This window comes from Mirounga angustirostris, unplaced genomic scaffold (genome assembly GCF_029215605.1).
Source record: "Mirounga angustirostris isolate CCGP_5_RB_7025 unplaced genomic scaffold, mMirAng1.0.hap1 SCAF_16, whole genome shotgun sequence".
Taxonomy (NCBI): Eukaryota; Metazoa; Chordata; class Mammalia; order Carnivora; family Phocidae; genus Mirounga; species Mirounga angustirostris.
In genome coordinates, this window is record NW_026991724.1 from 19,008,603 (window position 1) to 19,035,201 (window position 26,599).

Genomic DNA, 26,599 nt, shown 5'->3' on the forward strand with positions numbered 1-26,599 from the left:
GGTGTGTAAGAGTTCAGTACCAAAGCAACAATTCTTAGAAAGTCAGTGTTTTACTTGAGCTTAAAATTAGCCTTCACACTTGAATTGCAAATTGGTCCCTAATTAATGCCCGTCAGAGCAAAAATCTGTGTTTAACCTGACTTGACGATCAGACAGAGACTGCAAAATCGTTTCAGCTGAGAGGCAACTAACGTTGCTTACCGAGGGTCTACAATGTGTTAGCACCCCTCCACGGTCAGGCCGGTGGATCTAGAACTTTACATTGGGAGTTACAAATATTTATCGTGTCTGTTCTGCAGACCTCGTGCTGAGCGACCCCTCACTCATTCTTTCACTCCCGCCGCGCTCAGTCCCTGGCTTCAGTTCTGCTATGTTGCAAGGCGCCCAGGGTGGGAACCCAGACCCTTAGCCTCCTCTGATCCGACCCACCCTGGACCAAGCGCCGTTCGCAGCAGGGGGTCGCACAGCACATCTTGGTCTTCACCGGGAACTCTCCCAGCCTACCTGCAGAGGACCCCACTTTCTCCAGAGGAAAAACTAAGGCAGCACCCTGGGAAAGCAACCCTGTGTACTCTAGGTCCACTTTGACGCTCCCTCGGCCCTCCTTCCTCCCTGGCACGCGGGGATCGCAGGACTCGGAGCGGGCCCTCGGGCCCCGGCGCACGGGCAGGTGAGGGCGGGGTCCGAGGAGACGGCGCCCCGCCCCTCCCGCCCCGCCCCGAGGCCCCGCCCCCCGAGGCCCCTAGGCGCGGGCCGCAGCCTCCGTCTCGCCCTAGCCGCGGAGCGCCGCCGAGAGGCCGGCGGGTGGGCACTCGCTCCGCCCCCTCCCGGCCCGCCGCGCCGGCTCCCGCCTCCTTCCCTCTCCGCCTGCTCCCGCCTCCCTCCCTTTCCGCTGCCGAGGCGGCGGGAGCCGAGCCCGAGCGGACCGAGCCGCGGCTGCAGCCGGCGGCGGGCGCCGAGGAGGCGGCGGCGGCGGGGCGGGCCGCGGGCGGTCAGGCAGGCGGCGGCGGCGATGCGGCGGCCCCGCTGAGCCCGCCAGCTCCGGGCGCCGGGGGCCGGCCGCGCGAGGCGGCCCGGGTCGGGCGGCAGCATGCGGAGCGGCGAGGAGCTGGACGGCTTCGAGGGCGAGGCCTCGAGCACCTCCATGATCTCGGGCGCCAGCAGCCCGTACCAGCCCACCACCGAGCCGGTGAGCCAGCGCCGCGGGCTGGCCGGCCTGCGCTGCGACCCCGACTACCTGCGCGGCGCGCTCGGCTGCCTCAAGGTCGCCCAAGTGGTAGGTGCCGGGCGGGGCCCCAGGTGCGGGCGGGCGGCCTAGCCGGGCGCCTTCCCTCCCCGCTACCGCTTCGGGGGCGCAGGCCCTGCGGGCCGCCGCCGCGCACTCGCCTCCCGGGGCCAGACCCCAGCTGCTCGCGCCCCCTCTCCCTCGCGGGGTCCTGGGCCGCCCTCCCACCTTCCCTGGGGACCCTGCCCTCTCCAGCCCTGCAGCCTCAGCTGTGCGCCTCCTACCTGAACACCTGCCCCCCGGGCCTACCTGTTCACTCCCGCCTTCGCCGTCGCCAGCCTTTTTCATTATTGGGCTTGGTGGTCAGCGAAGCCCGGCGCGGAGGTCATGCTGTCCCCTGGGTGACTGCTGGTCACAGCAATTTGTGGCAGGTTTTCGGGGCCCTCACAACCTCCACCTCCGCTGAAGGCCCTTCTCTGTCTGCTTCCACCACTGGGGACTGTGGCTTGATTTCCTTCTCCGCATGTGGCAGAGTGCAGGGCATAGGGTAGATACTCAATAAATGTGTTGAATGGAGGCATGTAGCCTAGATGCAGCGGGGGTGCCCAGATCTGCCCCCCAAAGTCTCCAGTTTATACCGCAGAGGTTTGATTCCTGCTAATTAACCTAGAAGACCCAACCAGCATCCCTCAGTCCTCTGCCCCAGCTCGGTGGCTGGCATTGCCCAATTGGTACCCAGAGTTAAATCACTGGAGGAGGGCAGCCAGTGTTGGAGGCAACAGAAACAGAGAACTTTCTGTCAGACTTGTCGATAGTAGAGCTCATCTCAGAATTCTTCTTTTCAGCTTCCAGGGTATTCAGGGCAGAGGCCTACCACTTCTGCCCCTCTTCTATGGTTTTGTAACAGGCCTCTCTGGGCAGTTGCTTAGCTCTCTAGTGGACAGGGCATGCTCCAGTTCAGGGAAAAAACGTGTCCCGTATTCCCTGTCACAGGTAGGCCTTCCTCTGAGGCCTGGCAGCAAAACTTTATAGCCTTCTCGGCCAGAGAAGCCATTTGCTTAGAGCTGCAATGTGTGCATATTGTTTCTTCCAGGCACTGGGCTTATGCTTAGTTGAGTACATAGATAAACATCCCTTGGGAATAATATAAAATGTGGACACCCTTTAAATGAAGGTCTCAGTGTTTGTAAATTGCAGAATCATAGACTATTTTCTCTCTCTCCGGCTTGTTCTGCTGATGGACAGGGGATATTTTTGAAGGGCTCTAAAAAAGGCAAATGGAATAGGTTACCCCTCTCTAGAATTTTAAACTGACCTTATCCGGTAAGCTGGAATGTTCTCAGGGATATGTTGGTTCTGTAGTTAGGCATTGCTGTTAGCAAAGAGAATGGAGGAGGTGGGGGAGGGAGGAGGGTGGTGTATAACTGCCTTTTAAAAGAGGCAGCTAGCCAATGTTTGAGTACAGCACAGATAATCAGAAATGAGTAAAAAAACAGGGCGTGAACTTGGACCCAGGTGGAAAATAGGGCCTTGCTAAGTACCTTGCTTTGTTTATTCTGTGGACTTTTGAAAGTAAAGAGAACTAGCCACTCAAAGGATCTGGTAAAAGAATGAAAATCAGTAGTTTGTATAAAGTGCTGGTTGCCATCTCATCGCTGGGACTTTGTCACCTAAGGCCAGGAATGGAAGCCGGTGGTATTTGTCATTGCCTTTTGGTAAGATGCTGTTTTGTCGTAGAAATTTGCTTTTCATCTGGAAAAACTTGCGGGCCCAGCCCCTAAAATCTCGCGTAACTCTGCCATTTGTCTCACGTTTGAATTTAAACAGTAAGAGGATGTGTGGGTGAGTGAAAGAAAGGGACCTGCTTGAAGGGTACGGCAACTTGAAACAGTCTTCCATGTACTTGGCTTCTCAGCCTTGATATCAAGTCAGGGTTTTTTGGGGGCGGAACCCTCACAAAGCTGAGAGATTGGACTCTAGATTTAAACAAGAAGTCCTTGTGAAGATATTTTTAAGATGTTTACAAAGTTCAGAATCCCATCAGGAAATACGGATAAGTTATAATTCTTACCTTAGAGCTTGTATTACAGTTAACATATTGTTTTTGAGAAATATCTGACTTTTTCATTTTAGTTTTTTCATGGACATTTTTTGTGGTTTGTGGCCTCTTGCAACCTGTAGCGATCCTTGCTACTCCAAGTGTGGTCCATAGAACAGCACCATTACCAGCATCTGAGAGCTTGTTGGAAATGCAGACTCGGAGAGCCAACCCTAGACCTTCTGAATCATAATCTGCACTTTAACAGGATTCCCCCAGTGATTCACATGCACATTCAAGTTTCAGACTTACTATTTTTTTAAGACTTTATTTATTTATTTGAGAGAAAGAGTGAGCAAGAGAGAGAGAGAGAGACAGCATGAGCAGGGGGAGAGGGAGAAGCAGGCTCCCTGCTGAGCAGGAACCAGATGTGGGGCTGGAACCCAGGACCCGAGGATCATGACCTGAGCAAAGGCAGACGCTTAACTGACTGGGCCACGCCCTGAACTTACCTTTCTATATCATTTTATTTATTGATTTATTTAAAAGATTTTATTTATGCATTTGAGAGAGAGTGCACAAGCAGAGGGAGAGACAGGGAAATGGGGAGGCAGGCTCAACTCAGACACTTAACCAAATGAGCCACCCAGGCGCCCCTCTATATCTTTTTTTTTTTTTGGCAAAGTATTAAAGCCTCTCACAGGTGCTAGCAATCAGTTCTCTATCAGAACCATTATACTCAACCTCAAGGCTGAGGTTTTACTGTAAAATGAGCCTTTGCCTCCTAAAAGGATTAAGAGAATGAGGTGATGTATAAATTAGCACCTAGCATTTTAGGTGCTTAGTGTGTAATAAAAGATATCATTGCTGCTAATTAATATTTCCTGTCTTTAAAGAAACTTGGTGAAATTGCCATCCCCAAATTACAATTATATATTTGAATTAAAAATAGTTTACTTCCTAGTGATTTATTTTTTTTTTAAGATTTATTTATTTATTTTAGAGAGCGAAAAAGAGAGCTAGTGCGGGGAAGAGGGAGAGAGAGAGGCAGACTCCCCGCTGAGCTCAGACGCCCCCCCCCCCAAGCAATCTCAGGACCTTGAGATCATGACCTGAGCTGAAATCAACAGTCCTTCGCATAACCAACTGAGCCACCCAGGTGTCCCAACTTCCTAGTGATTTAAAAGTTAAATTGTTGGGGCTCCTGGGTAGCTCAGTCCGTTAAGCTTTTGCCTTTGGCTCAGGTCATGATCCCAGGGTCCTGGGATCGAGTCCTGCAATGGGCTTCCTGCTCGTGCTCTCTCTCTCTCCCTCTCTCAAATAAATAAATAAAATCTTAAAAAAAAAGTTAAATTGATATTTTAAATGAAATGTTTTTGATATTAAAACTAATCTGAAAAATGAAAATTGATCAGTATTTTCATAGATTAAATTTTTTTTTAAGATTTTATTTATTTGACAGAGAGAGACACAGCGAGAGAGGGAACACAAGCAGGGGGAGCGGGAGAGGGAGAAGCAGGCTTCCCATGACCAGGGAGCCCAATGTGGGGCTCGATCCCAGGACCCTGGGATCATGACCTGAGCCGAAGGCAGACGAGCTGCTTAGCAGCTGAGCCACCCAGGCGCCCCAATACTTCCTTCCTTCTTGTGAATGTGGATTCTGTGAGTGCTTATTGGTTTTTAGCTTCCAGACATCAGTTAATGAAATAGTTAATGTAGGCCTTTTGCTTTTTCTCATCAGCTTGGTTGAAAGCATAGTTTTGCTCGTGGGTTGGGTGGTTGGGGAAGGCATTCGGTCATTTATACCATGAGTTAGGACAGGGTCAGAAGAGGACAGGCCCCAGTAGGCATTATTTAGTGAGAGCTTACTCTACTGTTGTTACCCCTAGGTTATGGATGAGGAAATTGAGGCACACAGGTTGTGTCTCATTCAAGGTCACATGGCTGGTGGGTGGTAGTGCTGGGATTTGAACCCCGTGGCAGTCTGGTTTCAGAGTGTGCTCTTTACTGCCTCCTGGACACGTCATTTTGAGTTGCACAGAGCAGGCGACCTTGAGTCCAAGGACATTTCTGTGGTTTTGGCCACCCTGGTGATGGCTTGGGTGACTTTTGCATGCTTAAGAGACTTACAAGGGTTTCGATTTCTCAGTGGCCATTATGCAGGTGTGCAGTTCCTGTGTGGGGTCCTGCCCCTCACCCAACAGGTCTGTCCACTTCCTCAGTGAGGGGATGGGCCTTCTCAAAAGTGCCAAGAGAGTCAGCATTTCACTTCTATTTTTTTTAGTAAAGATTTTATTTATTTGAGAGAGAGAGGGAGCATGAGCATGGAGTGAGGGTGGGGGGCAGAGGGACAAGCAGACTCCCCGCTGAGCAGGGATCCTGACGCGGGGCCCAGTCCCAGGACCCTGGGATCGTGACCTGAGCCAAAGGCAGCCTCTTAACCGACTGAGCCACTCAGACGCCCCTAGTATTTCAGTTCTAAAAAGACCTCTCAGGAAGCTCTTTTGCCTCAGATCCTTTTCTTAAGCTTCTCCCATGCCTGACTGACTTTCTGACATTGTATTGTCGTTATTTTAGAACTCTTTATAACCAAGTTGGGTGATATGAGGTGTTTAAATTCAGATTTTAGTTCCGCTGATCTTGAAATCTCTTAAACCTATCCTTGTCTTGGCTTCTTCAATAGTGTAATGTGGTTAGTAATGACCAAGCATTTTAGGAATTGTAAGAACTAAGAAGTCAATGTCTGAGGGGTGCCTGGGTGGCTCAGTCATTACGTGTCTATCTTCAGCTCAGGTCATGATCCCAGGGTCCTGGGATTGAGCCCCGCATCAGGCTCCCTGCTCTGCGGGAAGCCTGCTTCTCCCTCTTCTACTCCCCCTGCTTGTGTTCCCTCTCTCGCTGTGTCTCTGTCAAATAAATAAATAAAAATCTTAAAAAAAAAAAAAAAAGTCAATGTCTGATAGGTGCTTTCTTAGGTAATTCAAAGGCAAATATGAGTATTTACATTTCAGGGTTGAGTAATAACATATCTTTTATTTGATGGAAACCTTGTCTGCTCTTTATCTCAAGCCAGCTGGGCAAAACCCCTCACCATTCCTGCTATGTGCGGGGATGTGACAGGGCCTGTGGGTGAAGTAGTGGGTTTCACTGCAACGGGTTCTCAGATCTACCTTAAAGTGGCTCCTTGTAAAACAGTCTCATTTTCACTTAGGAAATTATTGTTATCTTTGGAAGTTGTCTTCATGGCCAAAGACTTAAAATCAAATTAATTCTAACAGAAAAGCAAAGTTAAAACCACTCTTAACTTTTTTGGTGTTCAAAATAATAAAATTATCATCCCAGACCTCAGGAGAGTGTAAGTACACATCCATTTTATAAAACCAGACAAAGAGTTCAAGAAAAGAATACTATAAACCAATCATTCTCATGAACACAGACTCAAAAATCCTCCACAAAATACTAGGAAATCAAATCCAGGGATATTATGTAGAAAGAATAGTACACCACCAACAACTGTGATTTATTCCAGGTATAAAAGACTGGTTCAGTTTTCCAAAATCAATAGATGTAATCCACCAAATGACCAGCTTAAGTAACAAAACACACATTATGTCAATGGCTGCAGAAAAAACATTTCACAGAATTCAACATTCATTCATTCAGGATAAATGCTGCCAGCAAACTAGGAAGAGAAGGGAACTTCCTCAATCCAAAAAAGACAATCTATCAAAAATCTACAGGGGCTCCTGGGTGTCTCAGTCGTTAAGAGTCTGCCCTCCACTCGGGTCATGATCCCAGGGTCCTGGGATCGAGCCCTGTGTCGGGCTCCCTGCTCCAAGGGAAGCCTGCTTCTCCCTCTTCCCCTCCCCCTGCTGTGTTCCCTCTCTCGCTGTGCCTCTCTCTGTCAAATAAATAAATAAAATAAAATAAAATAAATCTACAGCTAACATACTTAGTGGTGAAAATGAAAGTTTTCCCCCTGTGATGGGGAACAAAACAATGATCTCTATTCTCACCACTGATATCCAGCATTGTCCTGGAAGTGCTGGCCAGTGCAGGAAAAATAAATGGAAGGCAGACAGACTGAAAAGAAAGAAAACTGTCCCTCTTTGCAGATGGCATGATTGTCTGTGTAGACAATCCCATGGGAATCTCTAGATAAAGCTCCTAGAACTAATAAGTGAGTTAGCACAGTTATAAAATACAAGGTCAAGACATAAAAATCAGTATTTCTATATCTGTATATATATATATATATACAATAAAAGCAATAAATCATTAGAAACAGGAAAAAACAAACAAGAAAACCCTGACAGTTACAATAGCTCTGAAAAGAATGGAATACTTAGGTATAAATCTAATGAAATATGTACAGGATCTGTACACTGAAAATTACAAAACAGTGGAGAAAGAAATTAAAGACAACCTAAATAAGTGGACAGATATTACTATGTTCATGGTTTAGAAGCCTCAGTATAGGGTTTTTTTTAAAAAGATTTTATTTATTTGACAGAGAGAGAGTGAGCACGAGTAGGGGGAGCAGTAGAGGGAGAGGGAGAAGCAGGCTCCTCGCGGAGTGGCCAGGACCCTGGGATCATGACCTGAGCCGAAGGCAGATGCTTAAGGCTTAACGACTGAGCCACCCAGGTGCCCCACAGAAGACTCAGTATAGGTTTAATATTTTCCACAAATTGATCAATAGGTTTAACACAATCCCAAAATCCCTGCAAGATTTTTTTAGAGAGAGACAAACTGATTCTAAATTTTTGGGTTTTTTTTTTTTAAAGGATTTTATTTTTTTAAGTAATCTCTACACCCAGTGTGGGACTCAAACCCATAGCCTCAAAATCAAGAGTAGCATACTCTACCGACCGAGCCAGCCAGGTGCCCTGATTCTAAAATTTGTATGGAAAGTCAAATTAGCCAGGCAAACAGATGGTGAAGTTGGTGGGAGAGTATTTAGGGGTGGGGAGAACAACTTAACATCAAGTCACCTTTGTTAGGGGGTGGGGTGGGGTGGGTGTGTGTGTGTGTTGGGGAGTGGGAAGATGGGGATGGGTTCTGAGAGTATGAGACGTTTGGCCAATTTCTTGTTCATTTCACGCCACAAGCCGGTCTCTTGACTTATAAATTAGGGTTGATGATAGTACTGTGCACTGATGAGCCTAGCATATAAAATCCTGAGCAAAGTGCCTCACATACAACGTGTTACAGACCTGTTGGCACTATAGAATATCTCTAAAATGACACAAGTTGGGAAACCGGTGGCTGAGGGCCAGAGTGGAAGGGAGACTTAGTTTTACTGTATGACTTTTTTTTTTTTTTTTAAAGATTTTATTTATTTATTTGACAGAGAGACACAGCGAGAGAGGGAACACAAGCAGGGGGAGTGGGAGAGGGAGAAGCAGGCTTCCCGCTGAGCAGAGAGCCCGATGTGGGGCTCGATCCCAGGACCCTGGGATCATGACCTGAGCTGAAGGCAGACGCTTAACGACTGAGCCACCCAGGCGCCCCATACTGTATGACTTTTTATACTTTTTGAATTATATGCCACATGCAAATATCTTCTATTAAAAAATTATTAAAACGTTAGCCGTTAAAAGTTCTATCTTAACATACGTTAGCCTGAAAGCTAATGTACTGACCATAACCTTTAACTTACTTTTACCTACTTTGTAATTTGGAGGCCTTTGGGGAGCACGATTTAGACAATACAGAACTCCTGAAGAAACTAAAAGCTTAAACATTTGTTCAATAACTTTTCCTGTTAAAAAACAACAACAACAAGCATTCTGCACGATAGTGGGCACTTGATTTATTTATTTGCTAAAGGCAGAATTTCTTTCATTTGAGAGGAATTTACCCTCATTCTATTAGTTAAAATATTATATGGGGTTATAACGTGCTATAGCATGGTGGCTATCGTTAATAATCCTGTGTTGCATATTTGAAAGTTGTAAGGGAGTAGATCTTAAAAGTTTTCATCATAAGAAAAAAAATTTATAGCTATGGATGATAACACATATTAACTAGGTTATTGTGATTATTTCCCAATATAAACAAATATCGAATCATTATGTCGTACACCTGAAACTAATAAATTGTTAAATGTCAATTATATTTCCATTTTTAAAAATTGTAACATATAGGAAACGAGGAAAAAAGAAATCTCAGTATGACAGATGAAATGAAAAGATGTTTGGAGTTTTTCTCTTCCAGAGGCTCAATAAGATCATGGTTTCCAATTTTTTGCTATTAAGAAGAATACTCAGTAAATATCCTGCACTCTTATTTTGATTTGTTACTATTTTTTGTTACATTTTAAGGAATGCTTTTACTAGATCAAAGGGCAGTATCATTAAATTTCTGAGCATTAAAAAAATTATGGACTTGGTCAGCATTTCTCTGCAATATGCCTGAAGGTCCCAGTTTATTCCAGTTCTCCAGTGTGCTTACCAGTGGGGAACGGTGAGCTCAGTAAGACCTTCTGGTTCCTGCAGAGTCACAGGGCAAGATCAATTCTTCCTTGATGGCCCCGGGGGAGGGCCTTTTTTCATAATTCGAGCACGGGAAGAGCCTTTCCCAGGTCGTGGCCCTTCAGAGGACGCTTAGAGGAGTTAAGACGGGAGTGTAAGTGCACTGCCCAATCCGTGATGCTTGTCCCTCCTGGTAAAACGGATGCCTTGCTTGGGTGCTCAGGAGAGGCATATTTCCAGCCTAGAGGGAGTTCTGGAGATACCTGAGCTACAGCACATAGGTGGTCCGCCCCATAAAGGGCTGAGGTCTGTGGGGCCGCCGAGGCTGATTGTTTCGTACGGTGGTCCTGCTAGTTCCATGAGCTCTTGAAATAACCTGGGAATGCCAGCATTCTGGCCCTCCCCCTGCAGCTGCTGTCACTGCCTCGTCTCCTCATTGCTGGAAGTAGCTTCAGATCCTTTTGTAGGATGACATCCGATTTCTCTGGAAAATCCAGTTGTTTACTAGAGAATAGAGCTGTAGTCAAAGGCCCGTGACTGTGATCACAGATTCTGAATTTTCCCAGATGGTCCCAATGTGCTGTGCTGTCTCATCAGACGATATATAAGTGCATCTGAAGTTAAAAAAAAAAAAAAACAACTTTAAATTATGAAATATTCCAAGCATTGCAATTATAGTGATTCATATAACAAGTACTCATGTACTGACAATGTGTCCTGATATTGTTGTTTGGAAAATAAGATTATCCCGGGGCCGGGGGACAGGCTGTACGTGTGCGCGAGAAATAAAAAGCAGGGCGAGATGAGCTGGGATTTGGATTCATTTGCGAGGTGGGACTTCAGAGAGCCCAGGAGGAAGAAGGATAGACCGGGAGAGGTAGAGAATGAGAGAACAAGGCACCCCCGGACAAGGGGATGGCCTCAGCATCTTGTGTGGTGGCCGAAAGCCAACTTAAAGTTTCAAAGGCTCCGTTCAAAGTGGTCCAGGGCTGGGGAGCAGGCCTGCAGCTGGCTGGAGAAGGGACAGATGAGTGGAAGGGTACAGAATTTAGAAAGCAACACCTCCTTTGGGAAATCTTATTTTATTTTTAAGCAGTTTAACTTCTTGATGGGAAAGATTTTTGTGTGAAAGATTCTCACTCGAGGTGGGGTCCAGTGTTCCATCTCAGCGCCTGTCATGTGTGGTCTTGTCTCCAGACATTAAATGGTGGGGTCTGTCACTGGTTTTCAGAGTGGGGTCCCCCTGGGACCCCTAGAGTTCATTAATGTAGAAATGGGAGATTGAGAGACTGTGGGGCTAGGTACTAATTACATTTCAAAAAGACTAATATAACTGCATTAAATAGTAATCAGGCCAATTTCTTTTTTGGCTGGGATTTTATGGTACTGATTATTTTTTGTTGATCAGAAGCTTTGATTGACATTTGAGTAACAGACTCCTGCCTCAGAGTCTTCCCATTTGAGATTTATTCTTGCATCCTCCGCTCCCTGCCCCCTTCCCAAAAAAATGTCACTTGGCTCTGTTCTCCAGCACTGTTGTTCTTCTGTTCTGCTCCAAAGAGACCTTCCCTGAGCACTCTGTGTAAAGTAGGACACCCCCCACCCCCACTCTTGATCCCCTCTCCCTGCTTAATTTTTCTTCATAGCTTGGACCACCCGACTAGAACTTCAGCTCTGTGAGAGTAGAGGTGTCGTGTGTTAAGTTTCCTGCTATATCCCCAGGGTCTCAAACAGTACCTGGCACATAGTAAGGCCCTCGTCAGCCAGTTGAATATGCAGAGAGAAAAGGGAGTGTTACTTAAGGTAGTTTTTTAAGGTCAAACTATTTGAAAACATAGGATCTATGAGGGAAAAATAACCTACATTTGTGTACTTACAAATAAGCTTCTGGACTCGGTTCTGGGTGGAAAATATTGGGGAGAAAAGTATGGAAACAAAATGCCACTGTAATTCTTTTTTTTTCTTTTTTTGAACTGTGAGTTTTAAAAGGGTATCTACTGCTACTAGGAAACAGAAGCTTTTGCTTAGAAGGCAGATTTTTGTAAAAGGAGGGGAAACCATAAGAGGCCTCGCCAAGCTTTTTGCTTAGGAAAGTGTAAGATGAAAACCAGGGATTCTCCGATTATTATCGAAGTTTTCTGCTTTCTGATTAACATGTTGATAGAGAGGATCGCTCAGGATCCGCCAAGCCAACATCTTTTGAGAGCCCTCAGCACAGAAACTTAACATGTGTAAAGAAAAAGTCAACTAGGATTGAGGCTGGTCCTAGTGGTTGTCTTTATAAAGCTCTCTGATGAATATAAAAGAATAGCAGTTGCATGGGGCCCTGGGAAGGGAGGCCTCCATCTTCTGGAGGCTGGAGGGGGCTGTAGGAAATACTGAAACCCAGGATTTTGTCTCTGAGCATTTCAAATGACTGGTTAAGTTTGGGAATTATATGGGTTAATAAACACTTAAAATGTTGAGAGTTCAATCAGATGTGGATAGTTTTGGATGGCTTCTTTCTTACCACTACAATTTGATGACTGGTGCAGTGGAAGCCTTCATTTTTGTGGTTTCCCATTTATTCCAGCACAGCTATGAAAAACAGTTTAAAGCTAAAAGATTTTTGTGCCAATAAAAAAACCCAAAAAACAAAAAACCAACAACCCAAGCCCCAGGAACAATGGCGGTCCCAGCGGTAGTTGCCTCTTTAGCTTGCCTACTATGTCTCCACCATTTTTGGGCCAAACCCTGTATATTGTGTATACTTTAAGAGTTGGCTGAATGACTTCAGAGTTAGATCAAGATCAGTAGCTAAATGGTAAAAGTGCTAACGTATTCTCCCCTTAAAAAAAAAAATCTATATATGTGTTTGAAACCCTTGGCTGGGTCATCTGCTGTTGTGCATAAACAGGACAAAGGTCCTTGCCTCCGATGCGCTCATAGTCGGCTTGGGAGTGAGGGTTTGGTGTGGGGTGTTCTTACCACCAGAGCCAAGGGCGCCCTCCTAGAGGCCGGGGACAGCTTGGCAAGGAGGCCCTTGTGGGAAACGGGCACTTCACGTGTTAGTGTTGAATAGCCAGTGGCTGGCATAGGTGTGGTGTGTCCTGTGGGGGAGAAATATACCAGGTGCTGGGAGCTGGGGGCAATCCCAGCAAAGGGGGGGGCAGGTAAGGAGGACAGGTAAGCCTGGGGGGGCAGGTAAGGAGGACAGGTAAGCCTGGGGGGGGGCGCAGGTAAGGAGGACAGGTAAGCCTGGGGGGAGGGGCAGGTAAGGAGGACGGGTAAGCCTGGGTAAGGGGAGGAGGACCCAGGTTGGAAAGGGCCTGATTTGTGAGGCCAATGAATTTGGATTTCCTGAAAGAGATGGGGAGCGGTTGGAGCTGAGGCTACTTGAAATGTGGATAGTATGAATTGAGATGTGCATAAGTATAAAATACATGCTAGATTTTGAAGTTGTAATAGGAAAAGAAAATGTGAAATATCTCAATTTTTTATATTAATCACATGTCAAAATAATACTTTAGATGTAACTGGGTAAATATACTATGAAATTCTGTTTCTTTTTACTTTTTAAAAATCTGGCTGTTAAAAAATGTACAATCACTTATGTGGTTCTCCTATTTCTCTTGGCTGTCGCTGGGTTAAAGGGGGTGAGGAGGGATGATTTTGAGGTGGATGAGATGAGAACAGGCTGCATGATAGGAGACGTTGAGTAATTCAGGTGAGAAATGAAGACCCAGTTGGTCTTTTGGCAAAGGGAGTGGAAAAGATGTGACAAATGCAATTTATAGGTAGGTGGCAGTTAGGTTTTATTATAGTCCTTGTTTTTATTTTTACATTATATTCAATTCATTCTCAGTCAGAAAACTATTGAAGCTAACATTTATTGCGCATTTACTATGTGCCAGACTGCTGAGTGTTACACATGTGTTCTCTCATTTAATGCCCACAGCAGTCCTATGAGGCAGATGCTTTACAGATGAGAAAACAGGCTTTTTGATCTCACTAACTTGCTGATGGTCCCCCCGGCTACGAGGTGGGGAGCTCAGCAGCCAGCCTGCAGCGAGCACGCTGTGTTTCTACAACCACTAGGCAGGTTTTGAGCCTTGCACCAACATCACGCATCTTTCCCGTCCTACAGGGACTTAGTCCATTTCTGTTTCCCCTCTTCGGCCAGCACGGCTCCTGGGAGGTCTGCCAGCCTTGAGAGCCCTTCCGGCTCCCGATTCTTCCACAGCGAAGGGGTCACATCTGTCAGAGCCTGGAGAGGTGTTGGTTTCGTTATAAAGGGGAGCCTCTCAGTCCTTCTCTTTTAGCTCCTCGGACTGCCACTGAAATTTAAGAATTTCTGAGATCAGAGTGAGTGGAAGTTGTGAGGAAGCTGGAGACTGCTGGTGGAAGAGGGGTAGAGAGGTAAAAATTGAGGCTAGATTGTCTCCCTGTTCGCTTGAGCCAGCACTTCAGATTACTTGGGGTCAAAAGAATTGTTGACCTCTGGAACCTGTTTTTCCCCCGTAGAACAGCTACTATACATTATTGGCATCCATTCGGACTTTTGCTTGTTTATGGGTCTTAAAAGAGAATCTTTAAAGGATAAAATCACAACTCTCGTACAAATATAAAAGAGTTTATTAATTAATGAGGGAACCAGTAAGATTCAACCAGTAGGATTCCAATCTGTTCAAAGGAAAATTCAAGGATTTGCACACACATACACCATGAAATGAATTTCAAATAGATGCCACTTTGGCTCTAAGGGGGATCACTTGTCTCTCCACCAGACAGTTAATTTGCCTGTCTACAGACAAGAATCATTTGCACGGCTTATCAGTTTTGTACAACTTAAAAGAGTTGCAAAATATCTCAAAGGCCATAAAAGGGACAAATCCCATAGGATCAGATAACTTGGAAAGTTATGTTCTAACAAGGCCCATTCTTGCATTGAAGATACTCGGTAACCCTTTTGGTCCATTTCAAAATCTTTCACAATTTAGTCTGAGATGTGGGATATCTGGAGAGGGGCCTGTGTGGGCTGGATTTTTATCTACTGCATGCATGTTAGGCCCTCCCAGTTTCATTTGTCCCTTTCTCTCCGTGTCCCCTGCTCCTCCAGCTGAGCTGTTGGGTCACTGGAAGAGCCTCCGTTACAGCTTTCTCTACCCCACTTTGGGTTTCTCTCTTGTTTTCTTGTTTTTCCCTGGTCACTTTCCTTCACAGAAATAGATCTTGATCACCTACACTTAGGGCCATGCCCTTTAGTCCTCAGCCTGGTCTTCAGGGGCCTGAGTCAGGCCAGAACTGAAGGAATACAGGGAAGAGGATCACCTGCCGCCGCAGGGTTGGCGTGAGGTTGAATAGAAAGTGCCTGGCGTGGAACCTGGCTGAGAGAAGCACCTGGTGAATGCTGGCTGTTACCCTTCATGCACATGAGTCCTGGCTCCTCCAGCTAGGTTCTAGTTGAGTCACGCTCCCATTTCAGGTTCTCTTGACCTGGATCTGCTACCTCATCCTGGCTGGAAGCTCCTTGTTCTCCCACAGTAACATGCTGATCCTGCAAGGGCACTGCAGCCTTTTGCCCAGCCAGAAGCTACCCCAGCAGGGAGTGGGCTGGGGTAAGGCTGGGTCCTGTATCCTCTTCCCTGTTTGCTCTCCCCTACCCCTCTTCCCTGTTTGCTCTCCCCTACCCCTCTTCCTACTGGCCCTGCTGTGCCCATCATGGGTTTTCTTTGTTCTGATTGGTCTCCTGTGATGGAGCACCAGCTTAAACTACATGTGTCCCTCACTCTCTGGACTCTGTGATTCCTTCCTTCCTCCCTCCCTCCCTCCCTCCCTCCCTCCCTCCCTCCTTCCCTCCCTCCCTCCCTTCCTTCCTTCCTTCCTTCCTTCCTTCCTATTTATTTGAGAGAGAGAGAGAACGCATGCATGAGCAGGAGGAGCAGAGGGAGAGGGAGAATCTCAAGCAGACTTGGTGAGCTGAGCACAGAGCCCAATGTGTAGCTTAATCTCATGACTCTGAAATCATGACCTGAGCCGAAACCAAGAGTTGGACGCTTAACCAACTGTGCCACCCAGGTGCCTCTCTGGCTTTCTTTTTTTAAGTTTATTTTAAATTTATTTTTTGTTTAAGTTTTATTTATTTAAGTAATCTCTACACCCAGTGTGGGGCTTGAACTCACAACCCAGAGATCAAGAGTCTCAAGCTCCTCTGTGTGAGCCAGCCAGGCACCCCTGGATTTTCTGGCTTTCTGAACAGATTTGGGTATACTTACAGTTAATTGTAGTAAGTCTGTAAACACCTGCAAGGCAGAGACCCAGTTTTCTCCTGTTTAGTGTTCACAGTAGCAAACACTTGGCTGCTTGGTAAGCACTTAACAATTCATCCAAGTTCAGGGCACCTGGGTGGCTCAGTTGGTTAAGCGACTGCCTTCCGCTCAGGTCATGATCCCGGAGTCCTGGGATTAATTCCCACATCGGACTCCCAGCTCAGTGGGGAGTCTGCTTCTCCCTCTGACCCTCTCCCCTCTCATGCTGTTTCTCTCTCTCTTGCTCTCTAATAAATAAATAAATAAAATCTTCAAAAAAAATTATAAAAAAACAAACAAAACAATTCATCCAAGTTCAGTTTGATGTACTAGTGAGTTTGGAACCAGCCCCAAATCCAGGAAGCATAGAAAAACAACTAATTCATGTTGAGGGTGTGTCTTCATCTGCCATTCAAAATGTTAAGCCATTGGGTGGCTTAAACAATAGTAGTTTTATTGCTCACAGTTCTGGAGGCTGGGCCAAGGTCAGGGTACCTGCAAGGTAAGCATCATTCTCAGATCTGTTGGCATGTAGTTGACAGCCAACTTGCTGTGTGTTCCCATGGCCTCTTTGTGCATGCATGGAGAGAGAGCAAGGGAGCAAGATCTCTCTCCCTCTTCCTATAAGGGATTAACCTCATCATGACGGCTCCATCCTTATGACTTCATCCAGCTCCATCCTTATGACTTCATCCAACCCTGATAACCTCCCAAAGGCTCCCGCCCCAGATACCATCAGCAGATACCATAATTAACATATGAATTGGGGAGGGGGAGATAGACGGAAGTCTGTAGCCAGGTGAGATCCTCGTATAAATCAATAGTGGAGGTTCAAGATGGCTCACAACACCTTGCGATTCAGAAAATCAGAATTTTATATTAGAAGGAAACTTGAAACCATTCATGTATGTCCCTCCTTTGTTTTATGGGTAACGAATCTGACCCCCTAGAATGTGGCTTACCTATAGCTACCTAGTTTGTTGGTGGCCCTGGACCCTGAGCCTCTTTCCCAGTGACTTAGCTGCTTCCGCTCTGTGAAGACAGTTGTGGAACAGCTCTCTGAATTCAGATCATCTTTCTTACCCTTTATGTGATTATGGGGGTAGAGGATGAGTAGTAAATATCCTTGGGTGCTTTTTAGGTCAGTAATTTAGTAAAGACCATATAGGGCAAATCAGGTCTTTGCCTGCGATGTCCTGCCGAAAGTGCAGGTATCTAATCAGCCCAGGCAAACTGCCCAAGTGAACGTCCTGGGACGGCCAGTTGACTTGGGGGTCCCAAAGTTTGGGTTATAACAAAACCCAAATGTTGGTAGAAATAAAGTTGCTTTTTTGTCCCTTCATTTGTCTGTAATAAATTGAGCTCAGGATAATTTGTCAGCATGGTCTATCTTCTTTTAGAGTATGGTTTTGGAGCTGAAACTGGGCACACAGACCCCCATTTGTCACAGGGGATGCATCCAGATGGCTCTTTGCAGGTCCTGAAATGTGTGATGACCGTGGAGGGGTAATGAGGGCGTTACTGGTATTGCGGTGCTTAAGGTGGTTTTGGTGAGGTAGTTGGGAAGACCCTGCATATGCCTCATCTGCATTAGATGCTTTAGAAAAGCTTCAGCTGTTGGGGTTGGACTTTGGGGGCCTCAGGGGCTGCCAACCTAGTTAGGTGAGTGAAACCCACAAAGAACGACAAATTGCCAGATTGGGGGAAGCCTGGGGGTGCCCAGTAGGGTCAGTAGTTTGTGGAGCCCCTCCTCTATGTCTAGTTCCACAGAATTCTGTAGGAGGCCTGCAGTTCTTTTTTGTTTTTTGTTTTTGTTTGTGTTTTTTTTTTTTTTAACATATAATGTATTATTTGTTTCAGGGGTACAGGTCTGTGATTCATCAGTCTTCCACAGTTCGCAGCACTCACCATCGCACATACCCTCCCCAATGTCTATCACCCAGCCACTGCATCCCTTCCACCCCCCTCCACTCCAGCAACCCTCATTTTTTCCCCTGAGATTAAGAGGCTCTTATGGTTTGTCTCCCTCTCTGGTTTCGTCTTGTTTCATTTTTCCCTCCCTTCCCCAATGATCCTCTGCCTTGTTTCTCAAATTCCACATATTATTGTGATCATATGATAATTGTGTTTCTCTGATTGACTTATTTTGCTTAGCATAATACCCTCTTGCTCCAGTTGCAAATGGCAAGATTTCATTTTTTGATGGCTGCGTAATATTCCACTGTGTGTGTGTATGTATATATATATATATATACACACCACATCTTCTTTATCCATTCATCTGTTGATGGACATCTAGGTTCTTTCCATAGTTTGGCTATTGTGGACATTGTTGCTATAAACATTGGGGTGCATGTGTCCCTCTTTTTTGTTTTTTTGTTTTTTGATGGACTGTAAAATCTATCATTGTGTCTCAGACCAGATCAATATAAACGAAAACAAAGTTAAAAAAAATTTTTTTTTTTAATTCTACCTGTTTGCAGCAGTGAACTTCTTTTCTTTCTTTCTTTCTTTCTTTTTTTTAAGATTTATTTATTTATTTGAGAGAGAGAGAAAGAAAGAGAGTCCGTCCCAAGCGGACTCTGTGCTGTGCACGGAGCCAGACATGGGGCTCGATCCCACGACCATGAGATCACAACCTGAGCAGAAACCAAGAGTCGGTCACTTAGCCGACTGCAACAGTAAACTTCTTAATACTTAGCACCCATATCATTAAGACCTGCCAGATACAGGATTTAGCCAGATTGGTTCAGCAAATACTATTGTCCTAGAGGAACAAGGAAAGTCGTCATCATCCTGCTGTAAATCTCCGTTGTCCAAAGCTACTTTGTACAGTTGGGCAGGTTGTGTGCCGCACAGTAGGTCTAACTGGGAGGGTGAGAGGGGGCTGAGACCCAGCCTGCACGCTGCGCTTGTCACGGCACATGCCTGGCATTGGGCAGTGTCCCCTGGGAGGAAGGGTTGCCTCTTCCAGTTCGTCAGCCCCAGGTATGTGTATGCATGTGCCATTTTTAATTTGCTGCCCTCTTACCAAGCCAAGCCCCCACCCAGACTGGGATCTGTTTCTAACTGGCACAAAGGTACCGTATACAGCAGCTTATGTTTTCGTTATTTAATTGGGAAACATACTTGAGACATGGCTTAGCTGTGATTTTAAGCTAGCTAGATAGGAAGGTGTATTTTTAAATAATACCAAATAAAGCAAAAAATGTAAACTTGAAACTTAATTTTCCAGATAGAGTATTTTAAACAGATTTATTTTGAATTAATAAGCACGTGCGTGTGCCGGGCCTCCCAGCATCTTGTGTGGTCCTCTGTGAGGTATATGGATGATGATGTATTTAATACCACTTGACTGAATGAAGACAGATAAAAAAGTAATTTGCTGACTCATTTTGACAAGAGCTCCCATGTCGATGAAATTAAAAGCTTTCAGTCCCGCTCAGAGCATCTGTCAAACAGTTGATGACGTGTGATGGGCGTGCAGATAAGCGGATACAACTTCCCCTCTGTGAGTTCCCATAGGGGTGCGTGCGCCGAGCTGCCTCTGTGACCAGCTAGGCGGGCCGCTCCCGAGGCTGAGCCGGTCTCTGCGCTGTTGGTCAGCTCTCATTTGCCAGGAACAGACACATGGGTTCTCTGGGCTTTGCTGCAGGACAGGTAAGCCAGGCCTTGGAGGGAACCCTAGGAGGGCCAAGCAGCAGGGCCTCACGAATCTTGGGGGTTTTACTTGAGCTGAGTATCTGGGACTCAGCGTTTCTTTCCAGCTGCCCAGTCAAGGGCATCCCGTGGCTCCTGGGCCACAAAGGGCCCATGTCCTCCCTTCATAGACTGGACTGTGGACTGATCACATCTGAAAGAGGACAGGGTTCTGCCCAGATTCACGTTGGCCCCATTCTAACCTGAGGCCCCCAAGTGCTTCATCCGCTGCCGCCTGGGCTGCTTGTGGACAGGTATCTGTCCCTTGGGCTTTTATCTGGCAGGGGCTTATGTGCGCTAACTTGGCCTGAGAACTTGGAGGCAAAAACTTGGTGGGGCCCAGGGGCCACGACCCCACTGTGGAGGGCAGCATCTGTCTCACATAGCCAAGGACCCGCAGGAATTCCAGGAGCAAGTCTGGTCAAGGACCCGAGAAGAAGGTGAAAACCATATGAAGGAAGGTGGTTTTCCTAATGAAAGTGAACGCTCTGCTTGGTTGCTTCCAAGAAGAGAAAACTGACTGAGGAAAATACTGTTTTAAAGTAAGTAGACTGCAAGGAAAAGTATGTTAAAAACCTTGCCGCCTCACTCGTTTGCAGTGGGAAACACCATCTTTGGCTGTAAAGAATGCCGTATTAAGAGGCCCCATGAAACAAACCACGTTTCACTGTTAAATGGCTGCACATAAGAGCAGGACAACATTCAGACTCTGCAGGGTGTACACTTAGGTATTTTCTGTAAATGATAGCATAACCCAATAAGCAGCTCTTAAAGGTCCGAAGAATCATGAAAGAATGCTTAGGAAAGTTGCAGTCGTGTTGTTTTCTGATAGAGATATATTGATATTCTGACTTTATTGTATGTATGTATGTATGTATTTGTTTATTATTATTTTTTTAAAGATTTTATTTATTTATTTGAGAGAGAGAGAATGAGAGAGAGCACATGAGAGGGGGGAGGGTCAGAGGGAGAAGCAGACTCCCCGCCGAGCAGGGAGCCCGATGTGGGACTCGATCCCGGGACTCCAGGATCATGACCTGAGCCGAAGGCAGTCGCTTAACCAACTGAGCCACCCAGGCGCCCTTATTGTATTTATTTTTAAGTAAACTCCACACCCACCATGACTTGAGCTCATGACCCTGAGATCAAGAGTCTCATGCTCCAGCAACTGAGCCAGCCAGGGACCCCGACTCTGATAGGCTATTGCAAATGTTCATCCCAGGTCTGTCTGCTCTCTCTGCCACTAGCTTGCTGACTGCAGTTGAATTACAGAGAGCATCGGATTGGCCTGATTGCCACTGACTTTATTTGGGTGGTGCTTTCCCAGCCAGGTCAAATTAGAGGTGCCTGGCCAGCCTGTGGGCTGGCTGCCTCGGGCTCAGATGTCCACCCCTCTCGTGCACTGAGGGTCCTGAGCATGACACCCCTGTGCAAGGAGCAGCCTGGGGTCACTTCTCCTAGGGGAGGGGAGAGGGACAGAATAGTTAACTCTCTGAGGTATCAGTGAGCAGACAGATGTTTTCCTGTGAAACTACTGTTACTCTCCCATCACACGCCTTCCTCCAACTCTCCCTTCCTTCATACCTCTTCCAAATTTCCTGGTCTCCCCCTGGGTCCACTCCCCCGCCTTTGTCCCACGTCAGGATCCATTCTGCCTGCTCACCATCACTCACGGGCCTCCTTCCATCTGAACACCATTACCATTGGCCTGATTTCTTCCCCCTTCTTTGTTTAGAGACACCAGAGAAGGTAACCGCTTCTGTGGAGAAGCTTTCTATATTTCTGTTCCTTATTCTGCAGCCACCCATCTGGTGAAGTGTCTTTGGGATCTGGTACGATATGAGGCTTACAAAGCTCCTTTACGTCAAGAAGCACTCACTCTTAAGTCTTACATAAATTGATCTGTAATACAGATGCCATATTTTTAACTTGAATACTGTTTTCCAAAGTGGGAAAAACTTATTTTCTGATTTTAAAGTTAGTTTGTATCTGTTGTTTAAAAAAAAGATCAGGGATGCCTGGGTGGCTCAGTGAGTTAAGCATCTGCCTTCCGCTCAGGTCATGATCTGGGGGTCCTGGGAGCCCGGCATTGGCACCCTGCTCAGTGGGGAGTCTGCTTCTCCTTTTCCCCTCTGTCCCTCTCCCCTGCTTGTGCTCTCTCTCTCTAATAAATACATAAAATCTTCTAAAAATAAATAAAATTTAAAAAGATCAGACAAATATAGAAAATGAAGAAAAAAAGTAAAAATCACCAGTATACTGTTCTCAATCAGCTACAGAGAATTTCTGTTAGCAGGTATACATTGTGTTAGACTTTGTTCCTATGTGCATACTTGTAGAAATGGGGTATTATACATGCAGTTCTGTAACTTGCTTTTGGATATATTTATAACTCCAAAAAATACTCCATCTGAATATTAACACTATGAATATTGAACACGTGAACACTGAACACTCTGTCCAAAAAAACAGCTAGCATCTGAGCGTATGCTTCATTATGCTTTACACTGTCTCTGGTTGTCCCTGTCCAGTAGACTTTGCCTTGCTTTTTGGTTGCCATTTTGGAAATTGATGTGTTTCATTCTTTTTTTAAGATTTTATTTATTTGAGAGAGCGAGAACATGAGTAGGAGGGAGGGGCAGAGGGAGAGGGAAAAGCAGGCTCTCCGCCAAGCAGGGAACCCAATGCGGGGCTCGATCACAGGACCCTGGGATCATGACCTGAGCCAAAGGCAGACGCTCAACCGACTGAGCCATCCTGGCACCCCTGTTTCATTCTTTTTTTAATGGATTTTTTAAAAAGATTTATTTATTCATTTATTTATTTGAGGGGGGACTGCAGAGGGAGAGGGAGGGGGAGAGGGACCCCGATGCAGGGCTTGATCCTAGGACCCTGAGGTCATGACCTGAGCTGAAGGCAGACGCTTAACCGACTGAACCACCCAGGCACCCTGACAATTTATTTTCTGTGGAATTTTGAGAATTCTTTATATACTTTGGATAGAAGACCTTTGTTAGATACATGACTTGTAAATAGTTTAACTCATTCTGTTTTCTTTTCATTCTCTTAACAGTGCCTTTTGCAGAACAGGTTTTTAGTTTTGATGAGATTTGGTTTGTCAATTTTTTTCTCATGGATTGTGCTTCAGGTGTCATATCTAAGAATTAATCTTAGGTCATGAAGATTTTTTCCCATGTTTTCTTCTAAGAAATACAGTTTCATATTTTACGTTTAGATCTATAATCCCTATTGAGTTAGTTTTTATGCAAGGTGAAAAATGTAGGTTGATGTTCATATATATGCCTATTGATATAAAGCTGTTCCAGTACTGTTTGTTGAAAGGGCTCTTCTTTCTCCTTGAATTGCCTTTCCACCTTTGTCAAAAATCAATTGGCCGTATTTGTGTGTGTCTGTTTCTGGGCTCTCGGTTCAGTTCCATTGATCTGTGTGTGCGTCCTTTCATCAATATTATGCTGTCTTGATTACTGTAGCTTTATAGTAATTTTTTTTTTTTTTAAGATTTTATTTGAGAGAGAAAGCAAGAGCACTAGAGAGAGTGAGCTCAGGTTGGGGGGAGGGGCAGAGGGAGAGGGAGAAGCAGATTCCCTGCTGAGCAGGGAGCCTGATGTGATGCGATGCTGGGACTCCATCCCAGGGACCCCAGGATCATGACCTGAGCTGAAGGCAGACGCTTAACTGACTGAGCCACCCAGGCGCCTGTATAGTAATTCTTAAATCAGGTAATGTGGATCCTCTACCTTAGTTCTTTTTTTTTTAAAGATTTTATTTATTTATTTGACAGAGGGAGATGCAGTGAGAGAGGGAACACAAGAGGGGGTGGGTGGGAGAGGGAGAAGCAGGCTTCCCGCAGAGCAGAGAGCCCGATGTGGGACTCGATCCCAGGACCCTGGGACCATGACCTGAGCCGAAGGCAGTTGCCCAACAACTGAGCCACCCAGGCGCCCTCTACCTTAGTTCTTTTTCAAAATTCTTTTGACTATTTTACTTCCATATAAATTTTATAATCAACTTGTTTCTATTAAACAATCTTTTTTTTTTTTTAAAGATTTTATTTATTTATTTGAGAGAGAGAGAATGAGAGAGCGAGTACATGAGAGGGGGGAGGGTCAGAGGGAGAAGCAGACTCCCTGCTGAGCAGGGAGCCCGATGCGGGACTCGATCCCGATACTCCAGGACCATGACCTGAGCCGAAGGCAGTCGCTTAACCAACTGAGCCACCCAGGCACCCTATCTATTAAACAGTCTTGCTGGGATCTTGGAATTGTGTTAAACCTACAGATGAATTTGTGCAGAATTGACATTGTAACTACTTTGAATCTTCCAGTCCATGAATGCAGTATATCTGTCCACTTATTTAGGTCATCTTTGATTTCTTTCTTCAGTGTTTTGTAGTTTGCAGTATGTGGATCCTGTACATATTTTGTTAGATTCGTATGTAAGTGCTTCAGTCTTTGCACTCTTGTAACTGATACAGATCGTTGTTGTTGTTTTAATTTTGGTTTCTGGTGGTATATGGCTAGGATATAGAAATATGATTGATTTTTGTGTGTTGACCTTGGATCTTGCACTGTGCTAGTTCACTTGGTTGTAGGAGCGTCTTTAGAGATTCCCATGGGATTGTCTGCATAGACAATCATGCCATCTGCAAATAGGGACAGTTGTTCTTTCTTTCCAGTCTGTATGCCTTCTATTTATTTTTCTTGCACTGGCTAGCACTTCCAGTACAGTGTTGAGTATCAGTGGTGAGAGTAGAGATTGTTGCTTTGGTCCCCTCAGGGAGAAAGCATTCATTTTCACCACTAAGTATGTTAACTGTAGATTTTGGGTAGATGCTCTTTTTTTGGGTTGAGGAAGTTCCCTTCTCTTCCTGATTTGCTGGCAGCATTTATCATGAATGAATGTTGAATTCTGTGAAATGTTTTTTCTGCAGCCATTGACATAATCATGTGTTTTTTGTTATTTAAGCTGTTAATATGATGGATTACATCTGTTGATTTTTGAAAATTGAACCAGTCTTTTATTCTTGGATTAAATCACAGTCGGTTGTGATGTACTATTCTTTTTACAAATTGCTGGATTTGATTTCCTAGTATTTTGCTAAGGATTTTTGTGTCTGTGTTCATGAGGAATATAAGTGTAGTTGTCTTTCCTTGAACTGTCTTTGGTTGTTATCAAGGTAATGCTGGCCTTATAAAATGAGATGGGAAGTATTCCTTCCTCTTCTATTTGCTGGAAGAGATTTTTGTAGAGTTCGTATTCTGTATTTAACGTTTGGTAGAATTTGTCAGTGAAACCATCTGGGCCTGGAATTTTATTTTTTAGAAGATTTTTTAAGCTAATCCAATTTATTTGATAGATAGTAGACTATTTAAGTTCTCTTTTACTTACTGGGTGAGTTTTGGTAGTTTGTGGCTTTCCTGAAATTGGTCCCTATCACTTTCAAATTCATGTGTATTGATGTGTTTGTAGTATTTCTATATTATTCATTTAATGTTTGTGGGGGTCCATAGGTATATCTTCTTCTTTATTCATGGTAATTGGTAAATTTTTTTCTTCCCTCCCCCTGCCCCGTATCCATCTGGCTAATGAACTATACCAGTTTTTTTTGTTTGTTTCAGTGATATTTCCCTATTTTTCAATTTTATTGATCTTTAGCTCTTTATTATTTCCTTTCTCCTACTCACTTTAGTATTACTTTGCTCTAAGAAAAGTTTCTTAAGGGGCGCCTGGGTGCCTCAGTCAGTTGAGCATCTGACTTTTGATCTTGGCTCAGGTCTTGAGCTCACGGTCCTGAGTTCAAGCCCCACAGTGGGGTCCACGCTGGGCATGGAGCCTACTTAAAAAAAAAAAAAATAAGGAATTTTTTTTTTTTTAGGATTTTATTTATTTATTTGAGAGAGAGAGAATGAGAGAGAGCACATGAGAGGGGTTAGGGTCAGAGGGAGAAGCAGACTCCCTGCCGAGCAGGGAGCCCGATGCGGGACTCGATCCAGGGACTCCAGGATCATGACCTGAGCCGAAGGCAGTCGCTTAACCAACTGAGCCACCCAGGAGCCCAAAAATAAGGAATCTTAAGGTGGAAATTTAGATTGTTGATTTGAGGTCTCTGTTCTTTTCTATGATAAGCATCCAGTGTTACATGCTTTCCTCTGAGCACTGGTTTAGCTACATCTCACAAGTTTTTGATAAGTTGTACTTTCATTTTCATTCAGTTCAAAATATTTTCTAATTTCTCCTGAGACTTCCTCTTTGACACATCAATTATTCAAGAATATGTTGTGTAATTACCAAGTGTTTGGTGGAGATTTTTCCAATTTTTGTTGCATTATTAATTTCTAGTTTAGTTCTGTTATGGTCAGAGAACATACTTTTTGCGATTTTTTTAAAAGATTTTATTTATTCATTTGACAGAGAGATTGGGCACAAGTAGGCAGAGCGGCAGGCAGAGGGAGAGGGAGAAGCAGGCTTCCCGCTGAGCCGGGAGCCCGATGCGGGGCTCGATCCCAGGATGCCGGGACCATGACCTGAGCCGAAGGCAGACGCTTAACAACTGAGCCACCCAGGCGCCCCAAAACTTGTTATTTTGTTTTTTGTTTTGTTTGATAGTAGCCATCCTGATGGGTAGGAGGTCATACCTCACTGTGATTTTGATTTGCATTTCCTTAATGATTAGTGAGAGCATCTTTTCATGTGCTTGGTGGCCATTTGTGCATCTTTGGAGAAATATGTCTATTTAAGTCCTTTGCCCATTTTTTAATCTGGTTGTTTGTTATTGTTGTTGAGTTGTGGGGATTCTTTATATATTCTGGATATTAACCCCTTATCAGAGATATAATTTGTGAATATTTGCTCC

At 45.1% G+C, this 26,599-nt stretch overlaps 1 protein-coding gene across 1 annotated transcript in view; it reads left to right on the forward strand.

Annotated features, from left to right (window-relative positions):
- The first annotated feature begins 964 nt into the window (after positions 1 to 964).
- CMTM4 (CKLF like MARVEL transmembrane domain containing 4) overlaps positions 965 to 26,599 on the forward strand; it is a 65,596-nt gene continuing 39,961 nt past the window's right edge. Inside the window, exon 1 of the mRNA XM_045890987.3 lies at positions 965 to 1,276. Coding sequence (XP_045746943.1) covers positions 1,091 to 1,276 — 186 coding nt within the window. The 5' untranslated portion in view covers positions 965 to 1,090. The remainder of the gene's footprint in view (positions 1,277 to 26,599) is intronic.